We start from the raw sequence: 24,553 nt of genomic DNA on the forward strand, positions 1-24,553 counted from the left end.
TTTATTTTTGTGATTTTTGTGTTGTAACTTTATTTGTTTCACATTATTTCTGGACATATCTTGCATTTTTTCTTATCATTTTACTGCCTTCACTTTGACATTTGACTAATGTCCAATAATATAATTTTTTTGAATATGTTACAGCCTATCATGACAACAAATATGCATGTTTCTAATAATATTGAACTTGCTGCCGATGTAGTTTCAAATTCACAGCCAGGTAAGTTATTTCATTTATTAAAATTCTAGCCCTTTAAAATCCCTAGCTTGTATATGTTTAATTTGCCATATACCTAAATGTTTTCCTATGTTGCTGAAGGAAAAAAGAGAAAGGGAAAGGAAAAGACAACAGGGCTTTCAGTTCAAAAGAAACAGAAAGACATTGACAATGGAAAGTTGAAGGTGATTGTCACCACCCTAAAACTAACCCGATGGTGATGGCGCCTACCGTGAATTTAGGCCAACCGACACCAAACCCCAAACAAACCAGAAATTCATAATAAGTCGTTTTGAGCCATTAATTAACTAAATTCCATAATATAAGTTAAGAGAAACAGTGCGGAAAATATATAACACAGCCCGACATCGGGGTGTCACTAGTCATGAGCAACTACAACTCGTCTAGGAATAAGTAAAGACAATATAGTCTAAAATCAAATGCTAATACAAAGCTGAATAAGATAGGAAAGAGAAGCATTGGGCTGCGAATGCCAAGCAGCTACCTAGTCAACTCCGGAGACCTGCTGGATGACTGATCAACACTCACTATCGCGCCTCGAGACTCCTGGATCTGCACACAAGGTGCAGGGAGTAATGTGAGTATGCCAACTCAGTAAGTAATAAAAGTAAAAGCAATTGAGCAGTACAAAAATACGTAAACCACGTCATAACGCTACATCAAAATAGTATAAGTCCAGAACAATACAGTAAAGCAATAAAACTCGTAAAAAAACTCAGTTCAATAAAAACCTTTTAAAATAACTTTCAATAGTTTCAAACGAGTGATGAAAACAGCGAGTAAAAGGATAGAAATGTAGACAGCCCCTCGGGCAAAACATGTACCATAACCGCCCTTTGGGCAAAATATCAACAGAACCAGCCCCTCGGGCTACCTCACAATCACTCGTAATTAGCCCCTCGGTCAATAGCATGAAATAACAACAGCCCCTCGGGCAATATCACATCTCACACTGGGTACCTGCGCTCACTGGGGGTGTTCAGACTCCGGAGCCCAAGCGCTATCCCAAACCATCTCGTGGCATAACAACTCAGGCCCTCGACCTCTCCTATATCACAAATCAGTACATATGCTGCGGTGCAGCCTGATCCCCTAATGTCCTCACAATACCGATCCTCTGCCTCACTCAATCAAAATCTCTCAAGGCACTCGGGCAACAGTAAAACATGATGCTCAGCCAAGATATCATTTAAAAATATCAAAATGAAGTAAATACGACTGAGTTATGAAAACATTAGAATACAACATGACTAAGTAGAACTATGAAGTTAAAACAGTGAGGAATAACAGTAAAAAGCCCCTAAGGGTCCAAAATAGTTGGCACGAGGCCCAAATATGACATTTAACTCAAAATATGGTAATAATTTCCAAAACACAATGATATCAAACAGGTTTTAATCAAACACGCGACTTAACAGTCGTACAGGATGGACCAAGGCACAATCCCCAATGGTACACGACCCCATGCTCGTCATCTAGCGTGTGCGTCACCTCAAAGTAGCACAACGATGTAAAATTCGGGGTTTCATACCCTCAGGACAACATTTACAATCATTACTTACCTCAATCCGGTCCAAACTTTAGCCCACGATGCCTTTGCCTCTCGACTCGGCCTCCGAATGCTCCAAATTTAACCAAAAACCAGATTCATACCATCAAAATATGCTAAGAGAAGAAAGCCCACTCGAAAATAATCAATTTACATAAAAAATCCAGAAATTGGCCAAACCCGACCCCCCGACCCACGTCTTGGATTTCGGTAAAAATCACAAAATTAGAATCCTTACACTCTCACGAGTTCATACATATCAAATACATCAAAATCCGACCACAAACGACCCCTCAAATCCCTAAATCAAAGTCTCAAATTTCAAGTCCTAATTCTCCAATTTAAAGTTGTAATTCTCCAATTTAAGGCTTTAAATCCCATAAATTTCATGTCTAATTAGGTAGAAATTACCATAGAACCGAGTATTGAGTTCAAAAATCTTACCTCCAAGTGTTTCCCTTTGATTTCCTCTTCAATCCTTCTCAAAAAGATCCAAAATCGCTCAACAATGGTGGAAATAGACCAAAAATCGCAAAGGCCACTATTTAAACATTCTGCCCAGGCAAAAATTCCTTTTTTGCGAACGCGGTCAAAGCCTAGAATTCGTGAAGCACAATATTCCATTGACCAATTAATCCTCTTACGCGAACACGACTTCCATATCGCAAACGCAAAGCTTCGGCTTACCAGGCCTTCGCGAACGCGACACACCAACGCGAAGAACAAACTACCAGGGCCCCCAGCTGCTCCAGCTCCCCTACGTGACGCAGGACCTACATCGCGTTCGCGATGCACACTCAGCCTCAACCTTTGCGAATGCAGGACCAACATCACCAATGCGAAAGGAAACTGGCCGTCCTCACTTAACATCTCTTCGTGAACGTGAGGGTCCTCTTGTGAACGCGAAGAGCAAAACTATGCAACACAGAACTGAAGAAAATGTGCAACTTCTAAAAATAAGGATTTGATATGTTAACCACCCGAAACTCACCCGAGGCCCTCGGGACCTCAACCTAACATGCCAACATATCCCATAACATCATTCAAACTTAGTCGATCCTTTGAATCACTCAAAACAACACTAAAACACCAAATCAACCTCGAATTCAAGCCTAAGAATTCCAAGACTTCCAAATTCCGCTTTCGATCAAAAAGTCTACCAAACCTCGTCCGAATGACCTGAAATTTTGCACACATCTCCCAAATGACACAACAGACCTACTCCAATTTCCGGAATTCCATTTCGACCCCGATATCCAAATCTCCACTACCAACTAGAAAACATCAAAATTTCAATTTCGCCAATTCAAGCCTAAATCTATCCCGGACCTCCAAAACCCGTTCCGATCACGCTCCTAAGTCCCAAATCACCTCCCGAAGCTATCCGAATCATCGAAATTCACATCTGAGACCTTTTTCGCATAAGTCAATATCCAGTTGACTTTTTCAACTTAAGCTTACTCAAAAGAGACTAAGTGTCTCATTCCTTTCCAAAACCACTCCGAACCCGAACCAACCAACCCGATAACACATAATACAGTTGAAAAAGACATAAAGAAGAAGAAATGGGGGAAACGGAGCGGTAACTCATGAAATGACCGACTGGGTCGTTACCTCCTCCCCCTCTTAAACAAAAGTTCATCCTCGAATGAGTCAAGAAACATACCTGAAGCCTCAAATAGGTGAGGATATCTACTCCGCATCTCCCGCTCAGTCTCCCAGGTAGTCTCCTCCATAGGCCGACCTCTCCACTACACTTTCACGAAAGCTATATCCATTGATCTCAACTTTCGAACAAGATGCTCCAAAATAGCCGCTAGCTCCACATCATAAATCAAATCACCATTTAACTGAACCGTGCTAAAATCCAATACATGAGACGGATCACCAATATACTTCCGGAGCATAGAAACATGAAATACCGGATGCACACTCGACAAGCTGGGTGGCAAAGTAAGCTCATAAGCCACCTCCCCAATCCTCCAAAGCACCTCAAAAGGCCCAATGAACCGAGGGCTCAATTTTCCCTTCTTTCCAAATTTCATAACACCCTTCATGGGTGAAACCTTCAATAGAACCTTCTCCCGAACCATGTAGTACACATCATGAACCCTCCTATCGGAATAACTCTTTTGTCTCAACTGCGCTGTACGAAGCCGCTCATGGATCACCTTCACCTTGTCTAAAGCATCCTGCATCAAGTCTGCACCCAAAAGCCTAGCCTCACCCGGCTCAAACCAACCAACTAGAGATCTATACCGTCTCCCATATAAAACTTCATATGGAGCCATCTGAATATTCGACTAATAATGTTGTTATATGCAAACTCCACGAGCGGTAGAAACTGATCCCATGAACCACCGAAATTAATGACACAAGCACACAAGATGTCCTCCAATATCTGAATAGTGCGCTCGGACTGCCCGTTCGTCTAGGGGTAAAAGGTTGTGCTCAACTCGACCTGAGTACCCAACTCTCGCTGTACAGCTCTCCAAAACTGCAAAGTAAACTGAGTACCTCTATCTAAAATGATGGAAACTAGGACACCATGCAAATGAACAATCTCTTGGATATAGATCTCTGCCAACCGCTCTGAAGAATAGGTAGTACAAATAGGAATGAAGTGCGCTGACTTTGTCAGCCGATCAACAATCACCAAAATAGCATCAAACTTCTTCAAAGTTCTTGGGAGCCCAACTACAAAATTCATGGTGATACGCTCCCACTTCTACTCTGGAATATCCATCTACTGAAGCAAGCCACCCAGTCTCTGATGCTTATATTTCACTTGTTGACAATTGAGATACCGAGCTATAAATCCCACAATGTCCTTCTTCATTCTCCTCTACCAATAATGCTATCTCAGATCTAGATACATCTTCGCGGCACCCGGATGGATGGAATACCGCGAGCTATGGGCCTCCTCCAGAATCAACTCCCGAAGCTCGTCGACATTGGGCACACATATCTGGCCCTGCATCCTCAATACTCCATCATCACCAATAGTCACATCTCTGGCATTGTCGTGCTGAACTCTGTCCTTAAGGACAAACAAATGAGGATCATCATACTGGCGCTCTCTGATGTGATCAAACAAGGAAGACCGAGAAACTATACAAGCTAAGACCTGACTGGGCTACGAAATATCCAACCTTACAAACCGATTGGCCAAGGCCTGAACATCAACTATGAGAGGTCTCTCCCCAACAGGAATAAATGCAAGACTGTCCATACTCACCGCCTTCCTACTCATAGCATCGACCACTACATTGGCCTTTTCCGGATGGTACAAGATAGTAATATCATAATCCTTTAGCAGCTCTAACCATCTCTGCTGCCTCAAATTGAGATCTTTCTGTTTGAACAAGTGTTGGAGGCTACGATGATCAGTAAACACATCAGAAGACACACCATAGAGATAATGCCTCCAAATCTTCAATGCGTGAATAATGGCAGACAACTCTAGATCGTGAAGAGGGTAGTTCTTCTCATGGGGCTTCAACTGATCAGTAAACACCTCACAAGATACACCATAGAGATAATGCCTCCAAATCTTCAACGCGTGAATAATGGCAGCCAACTCTAGATTGTGAAGAGGGTAGTTCTTCTCATGGGGCTTCAACTGACGAGAAGCATAAGTAATCAATTTACCTTCTTTTATCAACATACACCCAATTCCAACTCTCGAAGCATCACAATACACTATATATGAACCTGAAGCTGATGGCAAAACTAACACTGGAGCTGTGGTCAAGGCAGTCTTGAGCTTCTGAAAGATCGCCTCACACTCATCCGACCACTTGAATGGAGCACCCTTTTGAGTCAATTTGGTCAAGGGTGATGCTATAGATGAAAATCCCTGAATAAACCGTAATAACCCGCCAAACCAAGGAAACTGCAAATCTCTGTGGCTGAGGATGACTTGGGCCAACTCTGAACCGCCTCTATCTTCTTCGGATCAACCTGAATACCCTTACTGGACACCACGTGCCCCAAGAAAGCCACTGAACTGAGCCAAAACTTACATTTGGAGAATTTTGCATAAAGCTTCTCCTCCCTCAATCTCTGCAACACTAGATGCTCTGCGTGCTCCTCCTAACTATGCTAGTATACCGGAATATCATCAATGAAAACAATCACAAATGAGTCGAGATAAGGCCGAAACACGATGTTCATCAAATGCATGAACGCTATTGGGGCATTGGTCAGCCCAAAAGACATCACAAGGAACTCATAATGACCATAGCACGTCCTGAAAGCTATCGTAAGAATATCCGAGTCCCTGGTTGTCAATTGGTGATAACCTGAACGGAGATCAATCTTGGAGAACACTCTCGCTCCCTGAAGCTGGTCAAATAAATCATCGATACGAGGCAAATGATGTTCTTGATTGTGACTTAGTTCAACCGCCTGTAATCAATGCATATCCTCATCGTGCCATCCTTTTTCTTCACAAATACAATAGGCCCACCCCAAGGCGACACACTAGGCCGAATGAACCCCTTATCAAGGAGTTCCTAAAGCTTCTCCTTTAACTCCTTCAACTCCGCTAGTGCCATACGATACGGTGGAATAGAAATGGGCTAAGCGCCCGACACCAGATCAATACCAAAATCAATATCCCTGTCTGGTGGCATGCCCGACAGGTCTGCAGGAAAATCCCTCACTACAGGAACAGAATCAATACTAGGAGTCTCTGCACTGACATACCTCACAAAGGCTAAGTGTCACACCTCCTTTTTTACACCCCGAGGGGATGTAAGGGAGTTTTTCCAATTAAAGTGACATTATTCGAAATGAGATTATTTGAATTATCAGAGTCGCCACTTGGAATAGATTATTTGGTGTCCTAAGTCACCAGTTTAGTTTAAATCTCAAATCGAATAAGTTTTCGACTTTATTTAAAAGTCTGCGAACCAGAAATTTTAAGTAAGGAATTCTGTTAACCTGGGAGAAGGTGTTAGGCATTCCTGGATTTCGTGGTTCTAGCACGGTCGCTTAGCAATTTATACTTGGCTTAAAAATGTATAATTACTTATTTTAGAACCTATGTGTATTTACCTATTAACCGCTTTAAATTATCTGATTTATTCGTAATTAAAGAATTAAGTTACGCGTACGTATACTCTTTTTCTTTGGCGCATCAAAAATCACGTCGCACGAATGTGTCCGCAATTAATAACGCTTTGTTTATTTTATTAAGAAAAGTTTGGTTGAAGGTGCGCGAACGCATCCCTCGAGTCTTTTAGAGTTAAAATTGCAATTACATTATACGAACGTATACATAATCGCAATACCAATTTAAAATCGGGCCTAAAGCAAACTATGATTGTTCAAATTAATAAGAGGTTTGCGAGGGACATAGAAAATTAAATAATGGCACTCCTCGATCTAAAAGAGTTATTACTAATTATACGAGGGCCATGGACTTAGGAATTTTGTTTATCATGGCACACCTCAAATTCACAAATTTTAATTAGGTTCATGAGGGCCATATGTTATAGGTTTTAAAACATGGCACACCTCAAATAATTTTTCCTTTTTAGAAGAAAACTTATTTAATTAAGGTCACCTAGGATGTTCCTATTTAGGACTTAATTTAACAAAGGCTAACTAATCATAAAAAGGTTTTAAAATTATCTTTTGGGGCAAGGGGAATGGGCCAGAAGCAGCCAGCTACGAATCAGCTTTAAGAGCTGAAACTTGGGCTCACGAAGGGCCCAGAAATCAGAAGCCTAAAATGCAATCACGGATTCTGAGACAAACATCCCACGTTGGGCTTAAATTCTAGGCGGGCCTAGTTGTGCATTGGCACCGGCTGGGCCTATCGACCTCTTTGCATTTTTTTAAACCATGGTATACATAAATCATGAGTTACAAAAGAGCTTCTTTTTCGGATTAAAAGATTCGAATTTACAATCACAAAATTGAAGGCTAGTCACGATATATCTTGTTTGCAAGCATAAACTATTCATGGCTAGACTCAAAATATATAACTACTTGTTCATGAGAGCATACAACAAGAAATCAAAGGCACGGCTTAATAGGGCCAAATCCAACCCAAAGAACATTTATCAAGCTTGAGGAAATGGGACATGAGCTCAAAAGCCATTTGGGCCTGAAATTGGGCCCTAAAGGCAAAGAGTAAACTCAAACAAAGGGCAGCCCAAACGCGACTTTCAACAGGCTGCTTTGGCTTAAACCTTAACTAAGTCCAAACCAAACACTCAAATCTCTAAAATTACAGCAAGAAACATCTTAATTTAATGAAGGCTGTTCACAAAATTATACCTTAAACTTACCAAGAACACACACATAGGCGCATTAATTGCAGCCCAGCCTGTGAAACGTAAGTTCAGATTCAGACACTTAGACAGTCCTATTATTACACAACTCTTAGTATTGAATAACAAACTTTACATCAATAACGAGCTTTGCATTGCTGTTAATTCATGCCACTGTTTTCTTGAAATAAGTATGCTAAATGATAAACTAATCTAATTCTAATCCATTAACCAAATATCAGAATAAACTATTACAGACTTGTATGCTAGTAGAACATCCTTGCCCCTTTTTGAACATGGTTTTGTCCATAGCAGCCTCGTCTTCTTTTGTTAACATGTAAATCCCACCTTAAATCTTCTAAGCCAATTGATCCAACCAACTGGTGGCTGAACTAACAGGTTATAGCTCATGACCAAATAAAAAAAGAAAGAAGGTCTTTGAGTGAGGAAATCTGATGGAGGAAAAGAAAAATATTACTTAAAGAAGCATGAACAACATTCTCGACTGTGTGTTTTACTATGAATCAAGGCTGTTGGTATTCAATTTTAATATCATTTTTTCATACTATTGCAATGCATACCAAACTACCAAATAAGCATGACATAAATAAACACACATTGCTCATGTTAACACACTTGCCATTATACTATCCAAAGTCTAAGACTAATCAAACAGTATCCAAAGAACACTCATTCATTGCACATCCATTTGCAAAATTTTGACATTTTTTATAAACTCATGTACAAGAAAACTACATAGAGATCTAAGTAGTACCTGGAACAGTGAGGGTTCAACAAAGAAAAAATAGAAGAGCAAATATCTGAGAATCCAAAAGAGAACAACAGAATAACAACAGTAGATACAGCACAACAAGCCCCAGAAAATCAGAACTTCAGACCCCGAAAATGTACAGCTGAAAACAGAGAGACCAGCTAATGGACTTCAAAACTTGTGAGGACTTAGAGAAAATTTTGAGTTTTCAAGCTGTTTTGAGTATGAACTTTTCCGAGAAGAAGATAAACCTTTTTCAGAAAAATTGCTTAAGAAAATATCTATTAGAATCTGTCTTTTTCAAAAGGATAGAGACTATATATAGGCTGCCTAAGGGGGATCATCTTTTAGCATATTCCTTATCCTAAGGAATAATAGTACAGTCCTTTTTTAACAGCCCTTGGTACAACTGTCCCATTTTCAGCATATTTTTTAAACAGCTAGGACAGCTGTACACTTTCCTAAAAATATCTGATTTTCAGCCCAAGCAAAAACCCTTTTTTGCCCTTTAGGTTATTACTTATTTCAGGTTTTACCTAAACTTTTCAAGTCCAAATGAGCCCCTAAATTTCTACTGATTTTCACATCAGGGCAAACAACTTGAAACAAATCCAAAGATGCAGCAAATGTGAATAGAATAGTGGAAATTTAGGAAAAAACTATTGTTAATTGAATTTGAATCAGCCTATCTTTATTAAAACTGTTCTTCTTAATTAACTACAGCAATCATACGGAACACCTAAAATCTAAACTAATCCAGCATATTATTCAAACACAAAAATCTAAACTTAAAGCTGGAAAAAGAGAACATTTAATCAAGATAGAATCAATACAATTCTGGCATAGAAATTTGAACAGTTACTAATTAAACAATCAATCTAAAACTAAAATCAGATGAACATGTGTCCAGGAGAAGAAATCATAAAAGAACAGCTATTAGCCTAAAATAATGCAGCTATGAACAATCAATTCAACAGAAATTTAAACAAACCTAAACTTAAACGAATTAAGCATGCTTTTAATTGAAATGGATGTCAGAAAATAACTAATTTCACAAGAGGGAAAACAACAGAAGAAAGATAAACATGCTGCTACATAAAAGAAAAATCAAACATGCATAGAAGGAACAAAACCAAAATTTAAACAATCAAAAAGAAAAAGAAAAGGATTTACCCGATAGAAATCAAAACTGGATCAAAACATGAACATTGTCCAAACTTCCTGAGATGTGATATGGACTTTGACTACCATTAATCGACTGTTCTTAACAAGAACAGTCGACTAATGGCAGTCAAAGTCCATTCGACTAACCGTAGACCAGTAAAAGAAGAAGAGGAATTTTAGGGTTCTTCTGAATCACCAGATCTAAGATTCGAGGCACTCAAGGCTGATTTGAAAGGGGTTAACGGTGGTTTGGGGTTCAGATAGGGGTAAGCATCATAGGGTGTGAATTTGAAACGATTTTGAATGATTCAAGTTTTGGCCGGATCTTTGATTTAAGATTCGAACGAAACAGGTTTGATTCGAAGGAAGGGAAGTGAATATTTGGAATGGGGAGATGCAGGGGAGTCTGTGGTATCTTTTTAGGATTGATTTGACCATTGGAACCACAGTGAGGCGATTTCTGGTGGGTGGTTTGTGGCGGAGGCGGTGAGGGAACGAAGGGCGGCTAGGGTTTCGTTGGTGGGGGTGATATACAGAGCAAAGTGAGATGAATTTCAGTCTTTGAGGGGGGGGGGGTTGAACTCAGTTAGGACAGTTATATTATTTTGAAATTTTATAAAATAAATAATTACTGATTAATTCTAAAAAATATAAAAATAAATCCTAAATGCAATGCATGACATTTTTAGTATTTTTCATGATTTAAATAAATTAAACATGCACAGAAAAATACAAATAATTCAGAAAATTCTACATAAAATCCTAAAATGGCCAATAATTAACAAAAATATATTTTTCTTGGGATTTTATAGGAGTATTTTTGTATAGGGCAAAAATCACATGCGCACAACTGCCCCTCTTTGCTTGAAAACACAAAGGATTTTCGGGCAAAGATAAAATTAGCAACTATGAGGGATTTTTGCCCATTTGAAACTCCATGAGAAGTACTTTTGAAAAGAGTCTGACTGAACCTTGCTTCAGAGGTTGCCTACATATCCTTGGCTATAAAAGAATCAGGCCAGTGTAGTTATGGAAGTTTTGGTAGCTGGTACTACCGGGAAGCTGTAATTTCACTGTTGATGTTGCTGCTACTACTTGCTGAACTCCTTATTACACTAAAATAGAAGATAAAAAGCTAAACTAGCTAAGCCTATCAACTACAAGTTACAAGTTTGATCTTGAGTCTTGGCTGGTTCTTCCTGCGGACTCTGATCTGGATCTTGATGCTCGTTAGCTGCAACCGCTAGTTCATTCTTCTTCAGCTTTCTGGATCGAAGCGGGACATGCAAAGCTTGCTACTTAAGTCTTACCTTAAGCAGTCTGTATCTTTTCTCTGCTTCTGCACTTGAAATCCCCTTCTTTTCTTGCTCTTTCTTTTCTTTTATTTGGGCTGAGATTTCTTCTTTTGGTCATCTCAAACCTTGCACCTCATGGTAGAAATCCTGTTCAGGCACCAAAGCAAACAAACGAACGAGATTTTCTGCCCCAGTTTTCACTAGAAAAATTTCGTGAGTTATTGTAACAAAATCTCAGCTATTTCTTTATTGAAACTAAAATCAGGATTGTATATCCTTGGGAAAAGAGATTAGGGAGTAGAGCCCTATATCTATAATGAAATCAACTAGGGATTGGGGCCCTAAATTGGAAAGATTGCCAGGTTATGCTGGAAAAATGGCCGGGTTATGCTGGGAAAGAAAAAGGTCCTGGGGTTATGCCGGGGAGGTCATCGGTTTATGCCGGAAAAAGGGAAAGGTCCTCATATTATGCCGGGAAAGTCATCGAGTTATACCGGAAAGAGTCCACGGGTTATGCCGGGAAAGAAAAAGGTACTCGGGTTATGCTGAGGAAGTCATCGGGTTATGCCGAAAAAGAAAAAGGTTCTCGAGTTATGCCAGGAGGTCATAGGGTTATGCCGGGGAAGCCATCGGGTTATGCCAGAAAAGAAAAGGTCCTTGGGTTATGCCGGGAGGTCATCGGGTTATGCCGAAAAAGAAAAAGGTTCTCGGGTTATGCCGGGAAAGTCATCGGGTTATGCCGGAAAAGAAAGGGTCCTCGGGTCGGGTTATGCCGAAAAAAGAAAAGGTCCTCGGGCTATGCCGGGAGGTCATCAGGTTATGCCGGAAAAGAAAATGTTTCTCGGGCTATGCCGGGAAGTCATCGGGTTATGCCGGAAAAGGTCCACGGGTTATGCCGGGAAAGAAAAAGGTACTCGGGTTATGCCGGGGAAGTCATCGGGTTATGCCGGAAAAACAAAGGTCCTCGAGTTATGTCGGGAAAAAAGGTCCTTGGGTTATGCCGGGGATCAACTAAGGAGTGGATCCTTGTAATGGAAAAGACTTCCAGGTCATGCTGGGAGCGACTAGGGAATGGGACCCTATATTGGGAAGATACAGCTAGAGTCTGGAAGCTCTATGCTAGCATGGTTTTGAATTTTTTATTCAAGAGAATTCATGGAGAGTTTTGAAAGGTACTTCCCTTTTTGGGTTAATTTCTACTGCAGGACCGTTCTGGTCTCTGTGCGCCTTGCTTTTATTGCACCTGCTCCTCGCGAGGTTATCTTGGATTGCACCTGTTTTCAAATCAAAGAACCATTTGTCAGTTTGAAACAGTGGTTGGTTTTGTGGCCTTGATTGTTTGATCATTTCATCCCGGCCCAACCCTTTCTCTGAAATCTTTTACTGCTTGTTGGCTTTCTGGAGACTGATTTTCTTCTAAAACCGAGTAATTTGACTTCTACTAGAATTGCACATGATGGTTCGCCCGTGTGGGCCTTTGGCCTTTTCATCTTATTTTGCCTTTATGGGCACTTTGACTTTGGATTTCTTTTATTTTCGATAATTTAACTTCGGAGCATCGGCCATCACGGCCAGTCGGGATCGACTCGATGCACTCACTGAGGCTAGATGCATTTTTGTTTGGATTTGGCTTTTGTTAAGCAGAACCCTGTAAAACCAATCTTGCTGCCTTTTCTTTGTATTAGTTTCGAAACATAGTTAGACCAAAAGAGATTCACAGAAAAGTAAACAAAGGTCAAGAAAGTGAATTTAAAGAGAAGTGTCCTTTTCGGAGAGGAAAGAAGGACTTATCTGGAGTGCATGCAGACTTCAATAGACATGACATGCCTTTTGGACTGGATACCCGATCTGCACAACTATCTAACTTCTCATAAACCCATTATGACCCGTGTTTTAAATCGAGAAACCTCGCCAGGACTCTTTCAATGCCAATAGTGGCGAGGGATTTATTTTTTTCCATCAACGGCGCCCTTTGTAGGTTTTCGCCAATCAACCTCTCTCATTTCTCTTATCACCGTCGCCTTTTAGTGCTCTTTACGAGTTTTTACTAACAAGACTCTCTCATTTTTCAGTTTCTCTGCTCACCATCGCCTTACGGTGCCCGTAGGTTTTCACCAATAAGACTCTCTCATCTTATTTCTCTCATCTTGATTGCATTGGATCCAAAGACTGCATTCTGCGATTTTGAACACCTTTCACCGATTGATCGGAAGGACTTGAACAAGGTTTGGGTAAAAAGTACTTGAATCAAATTACAACTTTGGAACCAATCAGGCCGGATTATCGCTGAACCATTATAACATCTGCCCCTGTTTCACTTTTGGGGGAAATTGGACTTTTGTTTTGGTGTGACTGAACCCCAGAGAGAGGCTTCCTACGTATCCTTTCGGAATCAAGTCGAACATAGTTCAGGGAAACATGTTGTTTTTTCCTTTTTCTTTTGTTTTGATGAATTTTTTTTACCAAACGTTTTCAAGTTCCAAGGAGGGTAATGAAAGACAGGTAACCGGCTCAAAGGGTTAGCAAAGGATTGGAGTGTTTGGGGTAGTGAGAATGAAAGCCTTCGTCATCCCAATCAAATAATGTTGTTGCTGCAGAAAGACTAGACATATTACCTTTTGACTGCGTCTGCATTTACAGCTGTTTCGGGGTCATTTCCTTCAATGTCTCCCAGGTATAACGCCCCTTTTGGCAACAATTTCCTGATAATGTATGGGCCTTTCCAGTTAGGAGCAAACTTTCCTTTCGCTTCCTGATGATGGGGGAGAATACGCCTTAAAACGAGTTGCCCCATTTTAAAGTTTCTAGGCCGCACTTTCTTGTTATAGGCACGGGCCATTCTCTGTTGATAGAACTGCCCGTGGCAGACTGCGACCATTCGCTTTTCGTCGATCAAGGTTAACTGTTCCAAATGGGTTTTGACACACTCACTGTATTCAATGTCAACTTCAACAATGATCTGAAGAGAAGGGATTTCAACTTCTGCGGGTATTATAGCTTCAGTGCCATAAACCAAAAGATACGGGGTTGCTCCGACTGATGTGCGGACAGTAGTGCGATATCCCAACAATGCAAATGGCAACTTTTTATGCCATTGCCTGAAACTTTAGATCATATTTCTTAGAATCTTCTTGATGTTTTTGTTTGCTGCTTCGACAGCGCCATTGGCTTTGGGCCGATAAGGAGTAGAATTTTGATGCGTGATCTTAAACTGCTCACATATCTCTCTCATCAAGTGACTATTCAAGTTTGCAGCATTATCTGTAATGATAGTTGCAGGAATACCGAAACGACAGATGAGACTAGAGTGCACGAAGTCTACCACAACTTTCTTGGTGACAGATTTGAGAGTAATCGCCTCAACCTACTTCGTGAAATAGTCGATGGCGACCAATATGAATCTATGCCCATTTGAAGCTTTTGGCTCGATCGGCCCAATGACGTCCATACCCCAGGCAACAAATGGCCAAGGTGCTGACATGGGATGCAGTTCTGTAGGCGGTGCATGAATCAAGTCACCGTGCACCTGACACTGATGACATTTTCGGACGAAACTGAAGCAATCTTTTTCCATAGTCATCCAATAGTAGCCTGCTCGAAGGATCTTCTTTGCCAAAACATACCCATTCATGTGGGGTCCGCACACTCCTACATGCACTTCATACATGATTCTTTCGGCCTCTTCGGCATCAACACATCTTAACAAATTTAGATCCGGAGTCTTTTTGTACAAGACCTCACCACTCAAGAAGAAACCACTTGCAAGCCATCTAATGGTTCTCTTTTGGTCTCCATTGGCTTGCTCGGGATATTCTTTCATTTTCAGAAATCTCTTGATATCATGATACCATGCCTGAACATTTGGCTCCACCTCGACCGTATTACAGTAACCATGCCTTTCCCGGATTTGGATTTCCAACGGGTCGATGTGGAGATTGCTTGGATAAGGCAACATCGAGGCCAAAGTAGCAAGTGCATCGACCAACTCATTGCGAAAACGAGGAATGTACCTGAACTCGAGTGACTTGAACCATTTACTAAGATCTTCCACATGTTGCCGGTATAGAATAAGCTTGACATCCCGAGTTTCCCATTCACCCTGAGCTTGTTGGATAATCAAATCCAAATCTCCCATGATCAACAGCTCCTCGACATCTTGGTCAATCGCCATATTCATACCCATAATGTAGGCTTCATACTCGACAGTGTTGTTTGTGCAGAAAAACTGAAGCCGGGTTGTGGCTGGATAGTGCTGACCCGTGCGTGAGATCAAGATTGCCCCAATTCCGACACCTTTTGCGTTCACAGTGCCATCGAAGAACATTTTCCATGCATTGGTGTCTTCTGATGTTACCTCAACTGAATTTACCTCTTCATCCGGAAAGTAGGTATTCAAGGGCTGGTATTCATCATCAACAGGGTTTTCAGCTAGGTGGTATGCTAAAGCCTTGGCTTTCATTGCCGTGAGGGTGACATAGACTATGTCAAATTCGATGAGCAGGATCTGCCATTTTGCTAACCTCCCTGTGGGCATTGGCTTCTGGAATATGTACTTTAAAGGATCCAACCTAGTGATGAGATAAGTGGTATAGGCCAGCAGGTAATGCCTAAGCTTCTGAGCGACCCAAGTTAGGGCGCAACAAGTCCTTACCAACAGGGTATATTTGGCTTCATAACTTGTGAAATTTTTGCTTAAATAGTAGATTGCCTGCTCCCTTCTCCCGGTCACGTCATGTTGCCCGAGGATACATTCGAAAGAATTTTCCAAGACTGTCAAATATAGAAACAAAGGCCTCCCAGGTTCAAGTGGGACCAAAACTGGCGGGTTCGACAGATATTCTTTGATTTTGTCAAAGGCTTCTTGACACTCATCTGTCCATTTAATCGCCGCATCCTTCTTTAACAGCTTAAATATGGGCTCATACGTAGAAGTCAACTGAGCAATGAACCGGCTGATGTAATCCAACCTTCCCAACAGGCTCATGACCTCTTTCTTGGTTCTTGGAGGAGGTAAATCTCAAATAGACTTTATCTTGGTTGGATCTAGCTCGATGCCCCTCCGACTGACTATAAATCCCAAGAGTTTGCCAGATGGAACCCTAAATGCACATTAGCTGGATTCAACTTCAAATCATACTTACGCAGCCGCTTGAAGAACTTTCTCAGATCCCGAACATGGTCATCCTGTGTTCTAGATTTGATGATCACATCGTCCACATACACCTCGATTCTTGGTGCATCATGTCGTGAAAGATGGCAGTCATGACCCTCATATAAATTGCACCAGCATACTTCAAATTAAAAGGCATGACCCTGTAACAGTATGTGCCCCAGGGTGTAGTGAAAGCTGTCTTTTCCGCATCCTCTTCATCCGTCAACACCTGATGATATCCTGCATAACAATCCATGAAATATTGTATCTCATGTTTGGCACAGTTATCAACAAGGATGTGGATGTTTGGCAAAGGGAAATTGTCCTTGGGACTTGCTTTGTTCAGGTCCCTGTAGTCAACACACACTCGGGTCTTCCCGTCTTTCTTTGGTACGGAAACTACATTGGCTAGCCATGTGGTGTATCGGACCACTCGGATCACTCCCACCTTCAACTGTTTTGTGATCTCTTCTTTGATCTTGTCACTGATATCAATTTTAAACTTCCTCTACTTTTGTTTGATAGGGGGACAATCAGGGTAAGTTGGCAGCTTATGGACCACCAAATCGACACTTAGTCCTGGCATGTTGGTAAGACCAAGCAAACACATCTTTAAATTCGAACAAAAGTTGGATCAATGCATCCCTGGTTCTTTCATCCGTGTGAATGCTTATCATGGTTTCTTGGACCTCTTTAGAACTACTCAAATTAACCGGCTCGGTTTCATTTAAGTTCGGCTTAGGTTTATTTTCAAATTGTTCCAATTCTCGGTTTACTTCCCTAAAAGCCTCTTCATCATTGTATTCCGGTTCTTAGTTCATTATTTCACAATTAGACAGTATGTTTGGATCTGGGCATGAAGTCCGCAAGCATGTCATGTTATTTAAAGCTGCATTATTAGAACTGAAAGAAGAAAAAAGTAACAAAAATCAGAAAGAATAAAGAGAGATGAACAATGAAATATTGATTTCATTTCATTGAATTTTGAAGATAACAGGGTTTACATTGGAAATTAAAGACAATAAACTAAAAAAAACATCCGAGTTACACCCTGAAATAACTCATGATGCAGAAAAGGTGGCAAAACTGGACTACCGGGATTCCCGCCTGACTGGGAACGGAGTAGCCTTCCAATTTTGCAACTTGGCATCGGGCCCTATATACAGCACCTCAGCGGTGCTCGAGCCTTCTCCCGGTTGGACCATATGGGTTTCATACAACATCTGCCTTATAGCTCCACATATTTCTTCTATTTTCTCGGTCGTGAATGCCTCATCTTCTTCTTCTTCATTGTACTTGGCCCTGACGAAGGTTTCGAACAGATGCGGGATCGGCTAAGGCAAGACCCAACCATTGTTCTTTCGCTCATTTGCCCATGTTTCATCAGCTGGTGTGGCTTGGAAACCCATACCAAAGAACTTCTCGCTAGCAGCCAGAGTGATAGGGACCATGATTCCTTGCAATGACGTCCCGAGCCCCTTCCCGGGTTTATAACCATGCCTGATCATTTCCTTGGCAACCATAATTAACGCATTTGAAAGACATGAGGACAAGGGTTTTCTTCTTCACATTGGTCTGCGACCACAACCTCGAAAGCTTGATAGACTATGAGTTCACTTCCTTCCCTAGCTTCGAGACATGGGACTGGCGGGTCCCGATAAATCGATTACTCATCTTCTCCGTGAACTACAATCTCCTGATCTTCATATTCAAATTTTACCATCTGGTGGAGAGTAGAAGGTACAACCCCTGCTGCGTGAATCCAAGGTCTTCCCTAGAGGAAATTATAGGAAGTATCCATGTCTAGGATATGAAAGGTCACCTCGAAATCCACCGCACCAATAGTTAGAATCAAATCAATCTCACTTATGGTATCTCTCTTGATGCCATCAAAGGCACGCACACAGACGTTGTTGGGCCTGATTCTCTCAGTACCGATCTCTATTCTTTGCAGAGTTGAGAGATGGCAGATATCTACTCCGGAACCACCATCCAGCATGACCCTTTTCACATAGTACCCCTCACATTTAACTGTCAGATGGAGGGCTTTATTGTGGGCGGCCCCTTCCGGGGGCAAATCATTCTTGCTGAAAGAAATTTGATTGACTGCAAAAAATCTCTCTGCCATCCTTTCCAGCTGTTCCACAATGATTTCAATGGGAACATACACTTTATTGAGGGTTCTTATTAACACCTTCTGATGCTCGGTTGAATTCATTAACAGAGACAATAAAGAGACCTGGGCAGGAGACTTTCGGAGTTGGTCAATTACCTCATAGTCCGTAGTTTTCATTTTCCTGAAGAACTCTTCTGCTTCTTCGGCACTAATTGGCTTCTTGAGTGGGAAACTCTTCTTCGTTGCATTATTCACTTTCTCCAGATTAAGGTACTTCCCAGATGGGTTGGTTTCATTTACTTCCTCTGCAATTTCTTTCCCTTTGTATATCACAATTGCTCTGTTGTAGTTCCAAGGGACTGCAGTGGGGTCTTTCATAGGCCTTTATGCTACGCAGCTAATGATCATGGGCTCGCTCAAATTGGGGGGAATTACTGGTCCTCCTGTCGCTCATACATCTTAAGTCCCTTGTTCAACTCGAGCCTCTTAGGGGGACTCAATGCCAATTATGCTTTCCTATGAGCTCGGGGAACGTAAAGAATGGCGTTTTTAGTAGGTACTACCCCTGTTTTGGTTTCCACAATCTTTTCTTCACTTCGAGGAGTGGAGTTACTCTTCTTCTCCCCCTTATCTTGCTTTGCGGCAGCCTTTGGCTTCTTTTCCACATCGGCTATGGCAATGATGGCTTTTAGAGCTGGGTCAAACTCTTTATCTTCACAAATCATTCCAATGATTGGCCTGTTATTGTGAGATGGCAATGGGTTGTTGGCCACATTGGGAATCTCTTCATCTTTCAACACTACCCTCTTTTGCTCTATCAAGTTTTCAATTGCCCTTTTGAGAGTCCAACAATTTTCAGTGTCATGCCCTTCCACCCTAGAATGATAAGCACATCGGGTGCCCAGTTGGTAAGAAGGTGACTTTGGGTTTTGCCTATTCGGGGGTAGGGTTGTAACAAACCCATTTGGACCAATTTGGGGAGAAGGCTAGAATATGACTCACCAATATGTGTGAAGTTTGTTTTCTTGGGCGGCTCCCGGGCATGGGCATTGTAGGGGAAATTATTTTGTGGAGGTCTGGGATTATACTGAGCTTCGTGAGGAGGCTGATTTCTGGGAAATGGAGCTCGGTTTTGATGAAATTGTTGTTGTGGCCTAGCATATGGTTGGGCATTCATCACCGCGTATGGTTAAGGAGCCATAGCGTAAGCCGCATCTTGATGGGGATAGTAATATTGTGGGGTGCTTGTAGAGAAGTAATTTCTAGGTAGACGGGGTTTTCTTGCACTTGAAGTTGCCATTGCAACTTCTTCCTACTTCCTTCTTCTTTAGGTTTGCTACACCTCCAGACCTGCCTTGAATTGCCTGGGAAGTAGCCCTTATAGCAGATTGACTCAATATGCTCCATGTTTTTAAACCATTCTCGACCATTTCACCAATTTTGATGGCCTCGGCGAACGGTTTCCCCATCGCATACATCATGTTCTAAAAATAATCAGCCTCTTGGGCTTGAAGAAAAATACTAACCATCTCTGTTTCATCCATTGGAGGCTTGACTCTGGCCGCTTGCTCGAGCCATTTGATAGCATATTCTCAGAAGCTTTCCGAGGACTTTTTCTTGAGATTTGACAACGAATTCCTGTCAGGGGCTATGTCGATGTTATATTGAAACTGCATGACAAAATCCCGAGCCAGGTCATCCCAAATATGCCAATGAGCTATATCCCGATCCATGTACCATTCAGAAGCAATGCCGACCAGGCTCTCTCCAAAATAAGCCATGAGAAGCTCCTCTTTTCCACCTGCTCCCTGCAATTGGTTGCAGTACCTCTTGAGGTGGGCTATGGGATCCCCATGCCCGTCATACTTTTCAAACTTCAGAGTTTTGAAACCCAGGGGTAAATGTACGTATGGGAACATACGCTCTTTTGCCCGCTCAAACCCTGTATATTTTTGAGACTCTGCTCCATGCTTCTCATCTTTCGGGTAATCTCCTCTTGTTAAGGGTTTTTATGGTTTTCTCTTGTCCCCCGATAAATGCGTACCGGGGTGGCTGAGGGTAAGCATTGGTAGTGAACTGGGTAGGTTCCACTGGGAAGGATGGTACTTGGAAGGTGAAAGATGATGGATCACAACTAGGCATGGGCAAAGTGGGTTATGCCGTGGCCGAACAAGGTGGCGCAGTGAATATGTTGGAGGCCGCACCTGAAATCAACACCCGGGGAGAACCTCAGAAGGTGTTCCAGCAAAGTGGACTGAGATGGTAGGATATCTTAGTAGGGTATTGGGGTAACTTATTGGGACGTTGGAGGTCCCCCTGCCCTGGGAAATAGCTCAGGGAATCCAGGTATCACACTCGGTGGTTCTCTGCCATTGATCCAGGCGTCCCACATTTCCATCATGCGGAGACGCAAAATTCTGTTTTCCTCAGCAGCTACAGATTCTGAAGTTGGGATGGCTGAGATCGGGCTATCCTCTGGGATAGGAAATGTTGGCAAGTGACTTTCCGACGACATTTCTACACTTCCTTTTGATCTTGTAAAATACGGATATGAAGCCAGATTACCACAAAACCAATCACCTTAATATGGAACCTAAACTCAACAGTAGACAACAAACCGGTTAGTTTGAAGCAAATAACACATAGGTAATCGCACATTGGGGGTGTGATGCACTATACAGTTAAATGTATTTCTACATGTTTCGCAACGATTGCGTGTTTCATCCCGGCTTTTGTTTATCTCTCCACTTTTCCTTTCTTTCCACTTTGGCTCTTTAATGCTTCTCCTCTTATTTCTGTCTTCCTCTCTTTTCTTTCCTCTATTTTCTTGCTTTTCTCGCTTTTCTATTAGTTTTTCTTTTGCTCTCTTCTTTTTGTTCATTTGAGTTATTTTATAAAATCGTGATCGGATCTGATGAGGATTGCCTACGTATCACGACGCCGCATGAATCAGATCATCTCGTAGTTCAAGGAATAAATGTAAAAAATAAAGATACAATTTTTGGGGTTTTCCAAATTTTCATTAATAAAAATTCTACTTTACTGAATTACAAAAGACTCGAAACATACTTTTTCTAGGAATTTAAAACTTCAGACAGAATCGAAACATACTCTAGAACTGAAAATAGAGACTCAAAAAAAGGAAATACAATCAAGAGTACATCAGTGCCTCCAACCCTATCCTAGGAACACCAACTGGTCTTGCAGCGGGCCTATGCGCCATGTCATCTTAGAGACGATAGAGATCCTCCATTATCTAGCGGACAAAGATCATTACCGTGGAGAAGAACATTGACCTAGTCATGTCCTCACACTCAGTGCATTTCATCATGATGTAGTCAGCAATTCTTTTGACCCTTTCCCTTTTGATGCCCTTTTCTTGCAACAAATACCTAATCTGTCGGGATCTAGCCTCTAAGACCTGGGTGTTGGTATGATTCTACTCTTGCAAATGTTGTAGGTCTCTCTCTAGCTGTGCCATCAAAGCGTAGCAATATTCTCTCTCGGCTTTGAAGCTCTTGGCTTGTTTGGCCATTTTAGTTTCGAGGTTGCTAATCTCCTTTTCCCAACCTATGACCCCTCTTTCATATCTTTCTTTTATCTGTTGAACGAAAGCTGCCCGTCTTTCTGCATTTTTAGTCAACTTTGTTCGTACTTTTGCTAGCTCATACTCAGTTTTCTGCAAATCATCTTCACAGTCACTCAACTTTTGTGTAAGGTTGTAGATGAGCCTTTCATCTTTTCTGCTTCTGCCCGGGTTTTTGGCTGCTGTTCTCAATTGTCGAACCTGGGCTCTAAGAGCTTCATTTTCTTAGATCAGCCTTTTTCTTTCACCCTTGGCCTCTCGTGCCTATAGATCATTGTTGAAGGTGACATTTCTTAGCTCTTCTCGCAAAGCGTGAATGCTGGCTTGATATTTCTTTTCTTTTTTTCCCCAGGCCAACCTTTCCTGAATTTTGTCATCAAAAGCTTGAACATGGGGCCTTTTGGTTGGCCTCTCGGGCTTAGGCTCGGGATCTAGCTCATTGTTCACATAAAACCTTTTTTCAAACCAAGCAGCATAAATGGGATCAACTTCGCCCCTAGACGGGTCTTATACCTGGGTGTCACTTTTTAGATACCGACAACCATTCCAATCCCATTGAACTAAAGCCTCGGGTAGCGTTGCTTCTGGGGGTAATTCAATGACTTGGGTACTTAGATCTGCATCTTCGGGTATCACCTGATATCTTCCAAGTTGTCTCAGAACTCTTTGTAGTGCATATGGTTGGATACTCCTCAATCCCATCATCATCAAGTAGCCTTTTGAAGCTGTCATATATATGACTTCTGTTACCAGGAGCTATCCTATGGTCCATTCAATTTGATTTGCTCTTAGATTTCTTAAATAGGAGACCCAAACTTCAACTCCTTCTGGCGGTTTGTAGTCTTCCACCCTTTCCTCATAATTTTTGATGAAATTGTTCCTGTCCGAAGCATATCTCATGAAATTAGGATGATGGCGAAGGTGTTCGATCATCCACATTTGAAGGAGAATATTGCAACCCTCGAAGAATTGAGCCCCAGATTTGCACAAGGTTAATGCTCGGTAAATGTCTGCCAGCACTAATGGTACAAGCGTGTGATCTTTTTTGGTGACGAGGATCTGTCCGATTCTGGCCATACGAGTGTCTATTGTGCCCTCCGCATTTGGAAAGACCATGACTCCTAGAAATGCCAAACCGACGATGAATTTGCCATATGCTCTTGTTTTGTTTGTTATTCAACCCCTTTTCATGTGTTTCAAACCCGACTGAGTGCCCGAACCTGAAGTACAATAAGTAGAAAGAACAACACTCTTTGCTCACGTGGGCCTTATTCATTTGTTTGCTAATATTCAGAAGATCGAAGAACTTATGCACAGAGGGAGCCCTTGGGAATATGAGTTGCTGCTTTCTTAACTCTTGGCCAAAATCAATATACCCGGCCATTTCTTTTTGAGTGGGGGTGAGCTCAAAATCCGAGAAACGGAACACATTATAGATGGGATCCCAAAAGGTTACCAAGGCTTTGACTAAATCCTCCCGGGGTTTGACGTGCATGATGTCTACGTGGGAACCCAACTGTTCTTTCACCCAACCCCGACCATCTTCATCTAAATCATCCCACCACCTGCGAAGCTACAATTGAGCCCGTTCTATGACAGATTGCGATGAGTCCTGGACATTATTCATTTGTACCTGCGGAGGGTTAAGGTTATGGTTGACTCTTGTGGACTCTTTTTGCAAAACAAGTTTTCTAAAGAAAATCAACGGACAAAGACCCCCTTTATTGCTACTTTAGCAAAAATGGTCATTTTTGCAAACGTGGCCCCTTCACAATTCCAAACAAATTTTGAGGCCGGGAGTAAGTATTTAATTGGAAAAAACTCCTTTTAGACAGACTTGCTTGTTCCTCCTGAAAATAGCCTTTCGACAATTGAAATGTAATGTAAGGCTATTCTGGTAAGAAACGACTTAAAATACAACCGAAGCTGAGTCGACTTATTATTTTGACCAAAGCCCTAAACCACACTTTGTTTTATTATTTGTAAAAATAAGGCCGAACCTTATGTGTGTTGCCTACGTATCCCACGTTCGGTAAGAATCAGACTTGCGTAGTTCGGTTAGTTTTGACATAAGAAACATGATATTTGACTCACTCTTTTGAAATACACTTTCCTTTTTCTCTCTTTTCTTTTTTTCAAAAATTTGGCAGAGTTTGGGGACATTTTAAATACCGAAATTTTTAAAAATTGGGTAAATTCTCTCTCCTACCTCACTCCTGGTTTTTCTCTTTATTTCCTTTTCCTAGCCAGTCAACATACAAGCCAAAACAGATAAATATTCACATAGCACGTAGGATGCATTAGGATAGTTTTTATTTTGGGTACACCTGTCCTACACGGACCCAACCCCTGTGTTGAGTCCCCAAGGTCAAATGCACGTGATGCAAATAATCGTTC

At 41.6% G+C, this 24,553-nt stretch overlaps 1 protein-coding gene across 1 annotated transcript; it reads right to left on the reverse strand.

The window, feature by feature from the left end:
- Window positions 1-13,913: 13,913 nt before the first annotated feature.
- LOC138871390 (uncharacterized) lies at window positions 13,914-15,761 on the reverse strand. The gene is made up of 3 exons (XM_070149263.1): window positions 14,926-15,761; window positions 14,172-14,400; window positions 13,914-14,054 (listed from the first exon to the last, which is right to left on the reverse strand). Exons 1-3 carry the CDS (start codon window positions 15,759-15,761, stop codon window positions 13,914-13,916), a joined length of 1,206 nt encoding a protein of 401 aa, XP_070005364.1.
- Window positions 15,762-24,553: the final 8,792 nt, after the last annotated feature.

Source organism: Nicotiana sylvestris, chromosome 6 (assembly GCF_000393655.2).
Source record: "Nicotiana sylvestris chromosome 6, ASM39365v2, whole genome shotgun sequence".
In the NCBI taxonomy this organism is placed as follows: Eukaryota; Viridiplantae; Streptophyta; class Magnoliopsida; order Solanales; family Solanaceae; genus Nicotiana; species Nicotiana sylvestris.